General features: G+C 47.6%; 1 protein-coding gene across 1 annotated transcript in view; it reads left to right on the forward strand.

Annotated features, from left to right (window-relative positions):
* The window catches only part of LOC111081117 (titin), an 82,818-nt gene that overhangs the window by 16,262 nt on the left and 51,853 nt on the right, over window positions 1–14,703 (forward strand). Inside the window, exons 11-15 of the mRNA XM_041593899.1 lie at window positions 1,242–1,590; window positions 1,663–2,974; window positions 3,084–3,213; window positions 7,912–13,269; window positions 13,456–14,700. Of these exons, the coding sequence (XP_041449833.1) occupies window positions 1,242–1,590; window positions 1,663–2,974; window positions 3,084–3,213; window positions 7,912–13,269; window positions 13,456–14,700 (8,394 nt within the window). The remainder of the gene's footprint in view (window positions 1–1,241; window positions 1,591–1,662; window positions 2,975–3,083; window positions 3,214–7,911; window positions 13,270–13,455; window positions 14,701–14,703) is intronic.

Raw genomic sequence — 14,703 nt, forward strand, 5'->3', positions numbered from 1 at the left:
GCCACAACATGCCACACAAAAGATACACAGATACACTTAGTAGAGATACAACCCGTAGATAGATGCAAGCACGCTTTAAAAGTAGCAAAACAATTTAGAACAAAACAAAAAATAAAAAAACAATCCACAAAAAGATATATCCCCCCTCCCGACCAAGCAATCCCGTTCCCCTTATTATTCCCCACTCCACCACTCCCAAGATCCTATCGGATGCAATTGTAGGAGAGCGCTTTTTGGAAGGAAGAAGCCGACCGCCCAACCGCCAGCCCACCACCACACCACCCAGAGGACCCAGAATGGACTCTCTCGCCAATGTCTCTCTCTCTCTCTATCTCTCTCACTCACACGCTCTGTATATATCGTTCTAAGTATTTGCCATTCGGAGCCATGGGTAATACGGTTATGTGGTTATGTGCTTATGTGCTTATGATAGTTTTTCTTCGTGTCTGTGTGTGCAATTATTCCGTCTGTTCTTCCAAATACTCTGGTCATCATCCGCTTGTCATTCAAACTCTCTGTATCTACTCCACTCTCTCTCTATCTTTCCTACTCTCTATCTTTCCTACTCTCTATCTCTCTATCTCTCTCTTTGTCTGTCTTTATTTATCATTTGTTGAGATACAAAAAAAAAAAAAAAGGAGCTAGTAGACCTCTATAAAAAAAAATAAAATAACACTAATCCAATAATCATAAATTCTTTGTACTAAATCGTTTTACAAGTGACTAAAAACTTAAGCTCTAAGGCATGCAATTTTGCATACAAAATTATGGAAACGCAAAGATGATAAAATAAAATTAAAAAAATTAAAAATAGAATGCGAAGAGTGTGAGCTGTTCTAGAGCCATTTGTTTATATTTAAATATTTTTTATATTATATTTATGTGAGCTGTTCTAGAGCCATTTGTTTATGTTTATATTTAAATATATTTTTTATATTATATTTATTCATGGACGGGTAGGTATAAAATAGTAACAAATTTATATCAAATAAAACAAAAGAGTAACGAAGAAATGTCTCGCTGCGTGGGAGTAAAATAAATCCCTTTCCCTGTGGAGTCTCATCTTTGTTGTGTTCCATAATATTATTGCTGGCTATAAATACTAACCTGTATCATCCCTGTACAAGCATGTAGTTGTTTGTGTCTAAACAACCTTTAGATCGTTCTACCTATATGCGCGTAAATGTTGAGACAATCCCCCTGTAATCCCCACAATTTGTTCCCCCTTTTCGAATGTACAGCCTGGTATGATTACGAGCTGGCCGCCTATCAGAAGGAGCGCCAGGATAATGAACTGGAGAAGGTGTTCGATGAGCGCAAGCAATATTTGTCCGAGCAGAGCGCACACACGCTCAAGGGCGTGGAGCATCTGAAGCCGAAGCAGTACAAGCCACAGACACCCGACTGGCAGCAGAATGTCAAGGCCAAGAAGAGCGAGGAGTACTACAACAAGCTGCAGAGCTTGGAGGTGGAGCAGCTGCTCAAGGAGACCAATCTGAGGAGGGACAATCATCAGTATGCCATTCCCGGCGAGAAGGTTGTCAGCAGTTCAGCGGCCAAGGGCATGGCCCACTCGTACGAGGAGAATCTGTAAGTGAAACTAGGAGAAAACCCTCAAGCAAATTCCACCAAAGATCTCTTTGCTTTCCCTCCCATTTCTAGTCAAGAGCAAACGAGCACCACTCAGGTGCAGCCTGCCCCGCCAAAGGGCACCGCTGAACCCTCAGAATCGTCGGTGCATGGCCGCGAGGTGCACATGAACAAGCAGCAGCAAGTGCAGAAGGAGATCCAAGGTGATCTCGAGATCACGCGCAAGATCACCGCCACCGAAACGACCGAAGTGGAGCACAAGGGCACCATTCAGGAGCGCGTCGTCAAGGGACCCGTGAAGCCATCCAAGGCACCCGTTTTCACCAAGAAGATCCAACCGTGCCGCGTGTTTGAGAACGAACAGGCCAAGTTCGAGGTGGAGTTCGATGGAGAACCGAATCCGACGGTGAAATGGTACCGCGAGAGCTTCCCCATCCAGAACTCGCCCGATCTGCAGATCCACACGTTCAGCGGCAAATCGATTCTGATTATCCGCCAGGTGTTTGTCGAGGATTCGGCCGTCTTTTCGTGCGTCGCTGAGAATCGCGGCGGCACCGCCAAATGCAGTGCCAATCTCGTGGTGGAGGAGCGTCGTCGTGCCGGCAAGGGTGGCGTCCAGCCACCGAGCTTTGTTACCACCATACAGAGCACCACCGTCTCTACCGGACAGCTGGCACGCTTCGATGCCAAGGTCACCGGCACCAAGCCCATGGACGTCTACTGGCTGAAGAACGGCATGAAGATCCATCCGAGCATCAAGTTCAAAATGCTCGAGGAGGATTCAGTGCACACTTTGCTCATCATCGAACCCTCTGCCGAGGACTCTGGCCGCTACGAGTGTGTGGCCGTCAATTCGGCCGGAGAGGCGCGCTGCGATGGCGACTGCGTTGTCCAGTCGGCCACAAAGCCGGAGAAACCGACGACACCCGGCAGCGAGAAGGCACCGCACATTGTGGAGCAGCTGAAGAGCCAGTCCGTTGAGGAGGGCAGCAAGGTGATCTTCCGCTGTCGCGTGGATGGCAAGCCCACGCCCACAGCCCGCTGGATGCGCGGCGAGAACTTTGTCAAGCCGTCGCGCTACTTCCAGATGTCGCGACAGGGCGAATACTATCAGCTGATCATCTCGGAGGCCTTCCCCGAGGACGAGGGCACCTACAAGTGTGTGGCCGAGAATAAGTTGGGCAGCATCCAGACCAGCGCCCAGCTGAAGGTGCGTCCCATCGAGAATTTGGATGCGCCACCCACCATCACGGCCCTGAAGGATGTCTCCGTTACGGAGGGCATGCCCGCCCAATTCAAGACGACGGTGACGGGCAAGGTGAAGGCCACCAGTGTGCAGTGGTTCCGCGAGGGACAGCTGATACCCGAGACACCAGACTTCCAGGTGGGTTAACAGCAGGGTTTTTACTCTCAAATTGCATGATTTTAGGGGTGCCTGTATGCACATACGTTTCAATCGTGATAAATAATATTCTGTTGGGGTCTGATTGCAGATGATATTTGATGGCAACAGCGCTGTGCTTTTGATTGGAACCACCTACGAGGAGGATTCGGGCATCTTTACAGTACGTGTGACTTCGTCCACCGGCCAGGTCGAGTCCTCGGCCAAACTGACTGTTAAAAGTAAGGATTAAATCTAAAAACTAAGCCAAAACCAGAAACCAGACCAGAGTTCGACAAAATACCAAGCAAACACACAACCCCAAACGTAAGCGAACGTAATCAACAACAAAACAAAAACAAAAAACAAAAATTAAAACAAAAATCAAACAAAAAACTCCAAAGAATGCTCAAAAAATACTGAAAATAATGAAAATATTTTCAATACGCAAAATACTTAAAATACTGACTCTACTGAACAATATTTTAAATGCTGAAAAGTGCTTAAAAAAAAAAACTGACAACGAATCACCCAGAAAGCCACGAACGTATAGAAGAACCAACAACTACTACACTCGTACGATCCTACAACCTAAAACATATCGATAATTGATCGATATTGATCAACTACTAGTCGTAAAAGTTTGAGAGTGAAGAATATTTGAAAGCGAAGGACCTCTTGGGGTCCTATTTCTAACCTTTTCTTTTCCGAACGAACGAGTTTTTTTTTTTAATTTTTACTAACAATTTTTGCAAAATGTGAAAATATATACAATAATGTTTAACAGGCAAAAACCCATTAACCAAAGAACAAAAAGAAAAAATATCGCAAAGAACACAAAAAAAAAAAAAATTAAAGAAAAATTTTAATTGAAAATATAATAAAAATAATTACAAGTATTTTGCAAAACTATAAATATTTATAGAACATTTATTCAAGCAGCAAAGCAGCAAAACATCTAGCTGGCAGCAGCAACAACAAACCAAAAATTTCAAAAATTAAAATTGAAAATTGTCTAGCAACAGAAAATGAGTGAAATTGGAAAATGACTCAAAGAATATTCATGTAGATAGACAGAATCTCTAGGCCCCCCGATGAGTCGTTTTATAAATAAGGCAGCCCCGCGCTTATGTACAACAATACTTGCAACGAATTATGTCCGAGAACACTACACAGCATATTCTCATGTACATGTGTAGAAGGCAGGCCAGGCCACTTTAAGAATACTCGGTCGTATATATAATATTTTCAACAGTATCCCACCAAATGATACTATATATAGTATCTCACAACAATCATTATTTGTGTGTAGTTTTTTTTTTGGGGCCGTGTGCAAACACAAAACGCACATTTCAACCGCCTCCGCTCGAGCGTGAAAGTTGTTATATTTTCATGTGAATATTAGCATAAAATATTATGGATGACACATCTAGCGCACACACTGCTCTTGCTGGTTCTCTTCTGCTCGTTCTACTCGTGTGCTGTGTGCTGTTTCTGCTTCTGGTATCTTGTATCTGCCAGGTACGCACACACACATACACACACATGAGAGGGATCTTTAGCCAAAAAACTAGAACACAAAAATATCGAAAGCCATTCAGCCATGGGCTTTTCATCTTCGCCATTCGAATGTATCTCTATTTTTCCCCCTGAAATTTTCCCTATAGATATTCTTCTATATGTACCTTTCATTTTCTCCCCAATTTGTTCTATTTTCAATTTGCTTTTTGGAGAATGTTTTGCTTTGTGCTGTCGAGAAAACTAATTTCCAATAGATTAGCGTTAAAAAAATCCGTGCTGTTCGGCGGAGGTCTATTTTTGGGGCCAGCCGCTGTCTGGATATCTGGTGTTCTTTCGCTTAGGCAAACAAAATTGAAAAACATTTTATGTATTTTCCGCTTTTCGCTTCAAGTAAATCTTGAAATTTATTTTCAATAAAAAGGCAAACAACAACAAAAAAAAAACCGAAAGAAATTTCTATAGTTCCTGCGGGTTGGTAGATACAGAAAATAAATTAAATAAATTACCTAAAAGAGATGATCCCCAGGGGGTTTAAAAGATCTAAATAGCCAAAAAAAAAAAAAGATGTTGGCCAACAACCGCAGCAGTTGGCCATTTACTCATTAGACAAGAACATGAATTGATGATTCTGTTTATGATGCAGAAATGAATTTAATTAGATTAATCAGTTACGGCTGTTCACTCATCGAGCAACGGAGGGACCTTTTAGATGAATCATGTCTTGGCCCCATGTTGTTTTTTCCTCGATATATTTAGCTGCCAGGCCCAAAGAGTTGTTTTGTTGTTTCCAAGGAATGCTGATGCTCCTCTGTTCGATGCTGCAAAATAAATTTCATATTAGAAAGGTTTAGGATGCGCTTTAAGATATTTCTTCATGATCAAAACTCTTACCAAAATAAAACCCAAAACGTACGACGATCCTCCTCTGACAGTGTCCTTTCAAATATGTTTATATCTCTGTGTATATCCTCACATCGATTGTTGATGATGATGATGAATGATATGATGATTATAATGATAATGATTTATGTATTGTTTAAATTTAAATTTACAATTTATTTATTTTTGTAGTGATGTTGCATGAGATTTTATTATTCATTTTTTATTACCGCTTCTTCTTCTTCTACTGTTTTCTTTACTAATTTTGTTTTCCATTTTGTTTTGTCAATCGCACACACTCTCAAATCATCAATCATTTGTTGTAAATGAATTCCAAAAATTTGTCCAAACAAAATCAAATGAAGAAAAATCGATTAAAAATCGATGAACGAATGTTTTGCCGCTTGTGAGCTTTACTAAAAAATTAATCATAAAAACTCATGCGACTCTTTTCGTTATTAAGTACCGATACGATTTTCAATTTCCAATTTGTAATTGTATGTTTATGTTTATCATTTATCGATTACTTTCGATTTACCGATACCGATAGACGGATACAAACCACTATCCTCTTCACTCTTCACATTTTTGTTGTTTTTTAATTGTATTTTTTATCCATGTATTTAATACTTAATAAAAAACCAAATCTGATCGCGTCTATAAATAAATTCAAGCAAAATGCATTAATTTGAAAAACTTTGTTTTTGATAACTCCTGCTCCCTGCCACACATGCCACAAAACACACTGCTACTGTTGCTACTGTTGCCAACGCTGTTGCATGCATGCCATCAATCAGAATGAAAACACACAGGTAAAAATCACACAGGTAATGTTTTTTACAGAGTAGAGCTGCTCTTGTCTTTTTTTTTTTGGTGGGGCAGAACATTGCCCGTTTGTTGTCTATAACGGAATGAGCAGCGAGATCTCTCGTTTGGATCTATGCAGTACGCTGCTGCTGCTGCTGCGCTCGCTCTGAAAATACGGCGCAGGCAGCCGCAGCCGCAGCAGCAGCAGGCAGACACACCCCGCCCATAAATCTGTCTGTAGCCGCTCTATAGTAGAGCCAGCAAGCAGCCCCACCTGGTGACGTAGCCGCCACTAATCAGATTTCTATTTTTGGAGGCAACAGCACATTTCGAATTGTTTGCTCTCAATTGTACTTGCCACACAGAGGCCACCATCCACAATCCATATGGCAGCCATTTAATGATCGTCGTAATGATGATGAGTCGAAATGACATTTCGCTTTTGTCATGACAATGTGCCGCACAGTCTTCAGACAGATATAGGATTTGGGTGCAGGCTAATGCAGTTTTAATCATCGCACATCCAAGTGTAGGTGCTGCTCCGTCATGCCCGATTAATGAATCATAGGACACATAGATAAACCATAGAGTCACCTCAAAGCAGAGGACTTGCGACTGACTATGTGACTGACTGTTTTCGACTATTTTTATCAATGCCAATTAGCTAAAATATGTATTCTGAAAGAGTTTTAGATCTGACCTAGAGGTCCCACCTGGGCCCACAAGATCCCATACACCCAGAGAAAAAAATAGCATTGGGAGATGCCAGCCCCTCAAGGGTGAAAAAGCAAAAAAAATTACAATTCAATGCGAAAATATTTAAATCAAATATGTTTCATATTTAAATTAAATAAATTTCGCCCAAAATTTTTTTTATATACTACATTTATTTATATTCATGTTTTTTATTTGGAATAACCTGTTTTAATACATTTTCACAATTAAGTCAAAGTGAATTTAATTTATTAAATTTCATTTATTTTTATTTAATTTATTATTTCTATTCATTTATTTATATGTATGTTTTATATTTGGAAAAGACTTTTTAATGAATTTTCACATTTAAATCAAAGTGAATTTAATTTATTAAATTTCATTTATTTTTTTTTTATTTTGTTTATTATTTTTATTTATTTATTTATATTTATGTTTTTTATTTGGAAAAGACTTTTTAATATATTTTCACATTTAAATCAAAGTCAATTTAATTTAGTAAATTTAATTTATTTTGATTTAATTTATTATTTTTATTTATTTAATTTACATACGGGTGTGTCTCTTTTTTTTGTATTTTGCCATTTTTCTCTGAGTGTATGCATGGCCAGGCCAATATTCCGGGTCATTGATGCTGCTGGCTATGGGGCCTCGGCTGAGTGGGGGAGTAGAGGGGATTTCAGTGGGTGGGTTTTTGGTTTCATCTGCGCTGCTACTCTCTGTCTATAAATCCACTAAAAATATACCTACATATTTATGTTTTGTTTCAAGTTCATTGTTTTTTTTTATTTGTTTTATTTGCATATGCACCAAAAAAGATTTCTGATTTATTTATATAGTCGTATATCGTATTATTTGTACAGCCAAAGGTAAGTAGCCGAAAGTAGCCGAAAGTAGCCGCTCCCTTCGAACTCTGGTTAACCTTTATGCGCCCTGTCCCTGTCCCTGTCCTCAGAGAGATTCCCTTACTAAAGTTGGAATCTTTTTGCTTGCACCTTGCATCCTTCCACAACGTTTAGAGCGTCGCATCTCGGCCTTTCAATTGCGCACAATTGACTCCGCCGAAGATGAGTCCTCATCCTCTGGCCGGGAGGACAGTGCACCCGATTCCCCGCTGCAGCCAGGACAGCAGAGGCCAGGAGGCCAACAGCAGCAGCAGCAACAGTTTGGCCAGTACCTAGGCGTCAATGGCCATGAGGGACGTTCGCGCACTAAGAAACCAAAAGTGAGAAGCAAATCCCTGCAACCGGCCACAAAAGTGATTCCATGGCGCAAGTCGTCGCGTCCGAATCGGGGCCGTTCTCTGGACAAGGGTGTCTTCCTGCCGGGCTTCAAGCCAGAGCCTGTGAAGTCCTGGACAGAGGAGACCATCAGCCTGAAGGCCACGCCCATCGAAAAGAAGAGGCCCACGCCGAAGCTGGAGGCTGCCACCGTGGTGCTCAAGTCCATCAAAACGGAGCGGGATCAGGGCATCGTGAGTCTGGGCGCCACACTCGAGCAGATAATTGCTGGGAAGACGGAGAAGGAGGCAGTGCCATGGATCACCATGCGGGAGAAGCTCAAGCAAGTGGAGAGCGTCTCGGAGCAGCTGAACAAGTTCGATATCGATGAGGTTTACCTGCGTCCGCTCGAGGGCGCCATCGAGACGGAGGAGCCACTGCCGCAGCAGGCGCAAGTGGAGCAGGAGCAGCGCTCCAAGGAGATACAGCGACTGAAGAGCATGGAGAGCGTCGAGATTATGGAGATGACGGATCAGATCGATCAGCTGATCACCCAGCAGCAGAACAACAAGGATCTGATACCCTGGAAGGAGATGCGCCAGCAGCTGAAGAGCGTGCAGCGTGTCACCAAGCAGATTGACAAATTCAAGATCGAAGAAGTGGAACTGAAGCGTTTGCAGCAGGCCCAGCAGTCCATTGCCGAGGAGATTGTCCTCACCATCGACGAGAGCTCCAAGGGTTCCATCTCGAAGACCGTTCAGCGTCAGGATCTGCAGCACTACGAGCAGGATCAGTCGGGCAGCCACAAGCAACAGTTCATCACCACCGAAGATGTCAACATTATGCATGTCTCACAGCGGGAGAAGCTGGAGGCTCAGCGCCTGATACGCGAGCAGCAGGCCGTCAATTGGCGGCAGCAGCAGCAGCGGCCACAGCTGCAGCCGCTCACCTCCGTGGAGGACACCAGTTCGCAGGCAAGCGATCGCCAGAGACTGGTGCAACAGCAGAGCCTCATCGAGGAGGCGCAGCGGCAGCAGTTCGTGCAGATCGAGGACTCGCAGATGATGAGCCTCGAGCAGTACGAACACCAGAAGATCATCAGCCAGCGCACGCAGCAGGAGGCCTTCGACTGGCGACAGCCACGCGAGCCCCAAAAGTTCATTCAAGTGGAGGACTCTTCGCTGATGCATTTGCAGGAGCGTCAGGATACGCAGGAGCAGAAGTTGCTGCAACAGCAGCCCGTCCCGTGGGATCGTGGCCTCAAGAAGCCGGAACAGGCACAGCCACAGCCACAGCCCCAGGCACCCGTCCAGGAGCAGCAGCAGCAGCCACAATTTGTGGAGAAACCAAAGACCTACGAGGAAATGCACGACGTGTTGCAGGAGCCGCTGCCTGTGGCACAGCCACAGCAGCAGCCTGTGCTGTGGGAACGTGGCAAGAAGCAAAAGCCTGCCGCTCAAACCTACGAGGAGTTGCACGACGTCTTGCAGGAACCCCTGCCCGTGCAGCAGCAGCAGCAGCCAGAAGCTGTGCCTGTCCTATGGGAACGCGGCAAGAAGAAGGTGCTGCAGGAGCAGGTAACAACCCAAGAGGTGTTGCAGCAGACCAGCCAAGTGATTGAGTCTCAAGAGGTGTTGCAACAGACCTCCCACATTGTGGAGGAGACCAAAAAGACAGCCGTCCGGCGGGTGATTCCCCCACGGGAACCCGAACAAAAGGTGGAGCAGGTGCAGCTGAAGCCCACGCCCAGACCACGTCCCAAAGAGGCGGAAAAGGCCGAGGACTTCCAGCTGAAGCCCCTGAAGAGCATCAGACCCGTGCAGCAGGCGGTGGAGCAGCAGCCGGCACAAAAGGCCTACGAGGAGGCCACAGATGAGCTGCCCGATGAGGCACCCGTGCCACAAGCGGAGGCACAGCCGCAGCCTGTGCTGTGGGAGCGCGGCAAGAAGCAGAAGCCCCAACAGACAGTGGTCGAAGAGGCTGCCCCAACTCTGGAGGTTGCAGTCGACACTTTGGAGGAGGCAAAGGTTGCGCCCACAAAGCCACAGCCGCAGCCTGTGCTGTGGGAGCGTGGCAAGAAGAAGCCAGCACCCAAGGCGACACCGGTTGTCGAGGAAGCGGCACCCAAAACGCTCGAAGTGGCAGTGGATACGCTGGATGAGGAGCAGCAGCAGCAGCAGCAGATTCAACCTCAGCCGCAGCCCCAGCTGTGGGAACGTGGCAAGAAGAAGAAAGCCCAACCCCTGCCCCAAGAAGTGGTCGAGGAATCGCTGCAGGAAACACCAGTAAAGACCTACGAAGAGGCTGTCGATGTCCTGCCCGAAGAGCCCAAAGTGGAGGAGACGCCACAGCCGGTTTTGTGGCAGCGTGGCAAGAAGAAGCCAGCAGCAACAAAGCCAAAGCCAGAGGCAGCACCAGAGCCAGAGCCTGTGAAAGAGGTGCAGCATACCGATGAGGTTGATGCGCAAATTGAAAAGGTCCTCGTGGAAGAGGAGGTGGAAATTGTCCAAGAGAGGCGCAGGATCAAGAAGGCCAAGAAGCCCAAGGCCACAGAGGAGGTGACTGCAGAGATTGTAGAGGAAATTCCCGAAGAGGAGATCCCAGAAGAGGAGATCCCCGAAGAGCTTGTCGAAGAGATCCTGGAAGAGCAGGAAGAGATCGTAGAAGAAAAGAAAAAGGTGAAAAAGGTCAAGAAGCCAAAGAAAATTGTTGAAAAGACTGAAGAGGAGGCCCCAGAAGAGGAGGCCCCTGAAGAAGAGGCTATCGAAGAACCCGAAGAGCTCGTAGAAGAACAGGAAGAGATCCTAGAAGTCCAAGAAGTCCAAGAAGAAATTGTGGAAGAAAAACGCAAGGTGAAAAAGGTCAAGAAGCCCAAAAAGACTGCCGAAACGATCGAAATCGATGAAGAGCAGCCCGAAGAGGAGGCGCCACAAGAAGAGGAAATCATCGAAGAGCCAGAAGAGATCACAGAAGAACAAGAAGAGATCGTTGAAGAAAAGAAAAAGGTGAAAAAGATCAGGAAACCGAAGAAGAAGGTAACTGCCGCAGAGGAAAGCGAAGAGGTGCAGCCCGAGAAAGAGGTGGAAGAACCAGAAGTCGAAGAGCCAGAAGTGGCGGAACCTCTGCCCGCAGAAGAACCCAAGAAAGCCAAGCCAAAGCCCCAAGAAGTGGTGGAGCAAGTGGAGAAAGTGGAACTCAAGCGCACGCCCCGCAAGCAACAGCCTCTGCCCGAGAGGGAACAGGTGGAGGAGGTGTCCCTGAAGCCCCTGAAAAAGACTGCAATTGTCACACAACCAGAGGAGATCGAAACGGAGCAGCTGATCACCACCGAGGAGCAAATTGTGGATGTCACCAAGAAGCGGGTGAAGAAAAAGAAGCCCAAGCCAAAGGCAGCCACAGAAGAGGAGGCCACAGAGGAGCCAGAAGAAGCAGAAACCATCGAAGAGGAAGAACTCGAGGAAGAGCAGCCACAGCCACAGCCAGAGATAGAGACAGAAGAAGAAGAGGTGCAGCAGCAGCCCATCCCAGAGGAGGAGCAACCGGTAGAGCCAAAGGCAGCACCCAAACCCAAGCCCCAGAGAGAAGAGATCATCGAGAGGGTGGAGGAGGTGGCCCTCAAGCGTGTCTCGCGACCAAAGAAGCCGCTGCCGGAGGAGGCCACCATCGAGGAGGTGCGTCTCAAGCCCACCACCAGGAAATCCATCAAACCGGAAGAGGTGACACTCGAGGCGGTGGACCTGCAACATGTGGAAAGGGTCGAAGAGGAGCTCATCCAGGAGGAGAAGCGCAAGACCAGAAGGGTGAAGAAACCCAAGCACGAGGATCTGCCGGAGATTGCCGATGCAGAACCCACACAGCTGGAGGAAGCGGAGCACTTGGACTTGGAGAAGGAGCCCAAGCAGCAGCTGGAACAGCCGCAGGTGCCGTGGAAGCGAGGCGAGAAGAAAAAGCCCGCGGAGGCGGTACTTGAGGAGAAGCAATGGCCCAAGGGCAAGCGGCATCTACTGCCCGCCGAGCAGCCCGAGGAAGTGCAGCTCAAGCCCATACCCGCCAAGCCAGCGGAGGCGCCACAGCAGCCGGAAAAGGCCATTCCCGGGCCCCAACTGCAGCCCCAGGAGCAGCCCGAAAGCGAAGAGGAGGAACTGGAACTGGAACCCCTCAAAGTGCCCGACGATGCGGCGCCCAAGGTCAAGAAGGAAAAGAAAAAGAAGCCCAAACTGAAGAAGGCCACGCCATCGGTGGATGAGATCTCCGAGGAGATGGCCGAGCCATTTGCCGAGCCCATTGCCGAGGAAGATGAGGTCGAAGAGATTCTGCCCGTCGACGAGGACAAGGTGGTGGCCGTCTCCGAAGATGTGCTGCCCGAAGAGGAGCTGCTGCTGCCCACGGAAGAGACGTCCCCCGAAGCGAAGCAGAAGGCACAAAAGAAGCGCACAAAGCGCCTCAAGCAGGCCGCCATCGAGGGACAGCCACAGCTGCTGGAGGCAGCCATTGCGGAAATCGAAAAGGCGGACGAAGTATTCCAAGAGATCTCACAGAAGACCATTACACTGCTCAAAAAGACTGAGGACACGCGACCGCAGTTCATTACGACGGAGCAGCTGATCGAACTGGATGTGGAGGATGTGCGCAGGGATCTGGAGATGAAGGTCACCTCGAATATCATCAAGAAGGAGAAGAGGCGGGTGGTGCTCGACGACAGTCAGCCGCTGCCCGAGCTGGAGCTCATCACACAGAAACGCATCCAGGAGGGCATCGACCGTATGGCCGATGAGGAGCTCATCGAGGATCAGCAGCTGACACAGAATCGGCAGGAGACCACCACCTCCGAGGTGATTGGCCAGGAGCGAAAGCTGGTGAAGAAAAAGAAAAAGGAAATCAAGCCGCCGCGCATCACTGAGAAGCTGCGACCCCGCCAATGTGTGCCCGAGGAGCCCACTGTGTTGGAGTGCAAAGTGGAGGGTGTGCCCTTCCCCGAAATCAATTGGTACTTCAATGACATACTGCTGTTTGCGTCGGAGAAGTACGAGATAACCGTGGTGGAGCAGGTGGCACAGCTGAAGATAGCCAAGGTCACGCCCAGCGATGTGGGCGTCTATACGTGTGAGGCCAAGAACGAGGCCGGAGTGGCCACAAGTCGTACGAATATTATTTTAGGTGAGTTTTATATTAGCTTAGTTTTTTTTAATTTCCTTTTTTTTTTTTTTGGTTACATTCTATCCCTGATTTATGCACTCCCCCTCCCCACCGTTTTGTATATAATCCTCAACACCACCCCCCCCCCCCATACTGTACAAACACACACACAAAATATTTATGTTTTGGATCCGAATTCCTATTTAGAAAAAGAACAAGGCGTTGCGCCACAGTTTACGCGACCCCTCAAGATCGAATTCACCGAAGAGAAAGAGCCCGAGAGGCTAAAGGTCACGGTGACATGTCAGGTGGCCGGCAAGCCCCATCCACAGGTCAAATGGTATCGCGGCATCGAAGAGGTGCTGCCCAGCGAAACGGTGCAAATGTTCTACGATCAGCAGACGGGCGAAGTGGCACTGGAGGTGTTCAATCCGCCGGCAAATGAGGCCATCACGTACTCGGTGCAGGCACAGAATCAATTTGGACGTGCCATTGGCAATGCCAACATCATGAGTCGCTTGGATGAGGAGCAGGAGCAGCCCAAAGAAATATTGAAGCCCCCGACAGTCACTCCACTGAGTGCTGTGGTGGTGCCCACTGGGGGCACACTCCGCTTCGAGGTCCAATACGATGGTCTGCCCCGGCCGGAGATCAAATGGATGCGCAATGGCCGCGAGATCGTGGAGAACGAGGAGGTCATTGTGGAGACGACAGAGACGACAACCGTCATTCGGGTCATCAATATGACACGCAAGCGCACCGGCAAATACGAGGTGTGGGCCAAGAACAAGGTGGGAGAGGCCAAATCCTCGGGATCGGTGGTTGTCTCCGACTCGAAACCCGATCAGCGGATCCAACCGCCACGCTTCGTGCAGCCGCTGGAGCCCAAGTTCTTTGGGGAGCATGAGGTGGCCATTCTGGAGGCTGTCGTCGAGTCCGAGCCCCTGTCCTCCTTCCAATGGTTCGTTCACAACGAGCTCATCAAGAGCTCCAACGAGTGTCGCATTGTCAGCGAGGCCAACAAGTCCACGCTGCTGATTGAGGACTTCCAGCGAAAGTTCATTGGACCATTTATGTGTCGGGCGGAGAATGTGGGCGGTTCGGTTACCTCCACAGCGACTGTTAATCTTTTGGAGGCGCTGCCCCAGGAGGAGGCTGTGGAATTTGAATCGCCACGCTTCATCGAGGAGCTGCTGCAACCCGTCGAGGTGATGGATGGCGAGGCGCTGCTGCTGCAGTGCCAGGTGCGTGGTAAGCCCACACCCAAGGTCGAATGGTATCACAATGAGGAGAAGATTGTCGATACAAAGGAAACTACGATATCGCAGGACTTGCAAGGCAATTGCCAGCTGCAGATTACCGAAGTATTCCCCGAGAATGAGGGCCAATACAAGGCCGTTGCCAGCAATAAGATTGGCAAGGCAGTGACCAAGACAAGCGTTCAAATTCAAGGTA

Source organism: Drosophila obscura, unplaced genomic scaffold (genome assembly GCF_018151105.1).
Source record: "Drosophila obscura isolate BZ-5 IFL unplaced genomic scaffold, ASM1815110v1 contig_1, whole genome shotgun sequence".
In the NCBI taxonomy this organism is placed as follows: Eukaryota; Metazoa; Arthropoda; class Insecta; order Diptera; family Drosophilidae; genus Drosophila; species Drosophila obscura.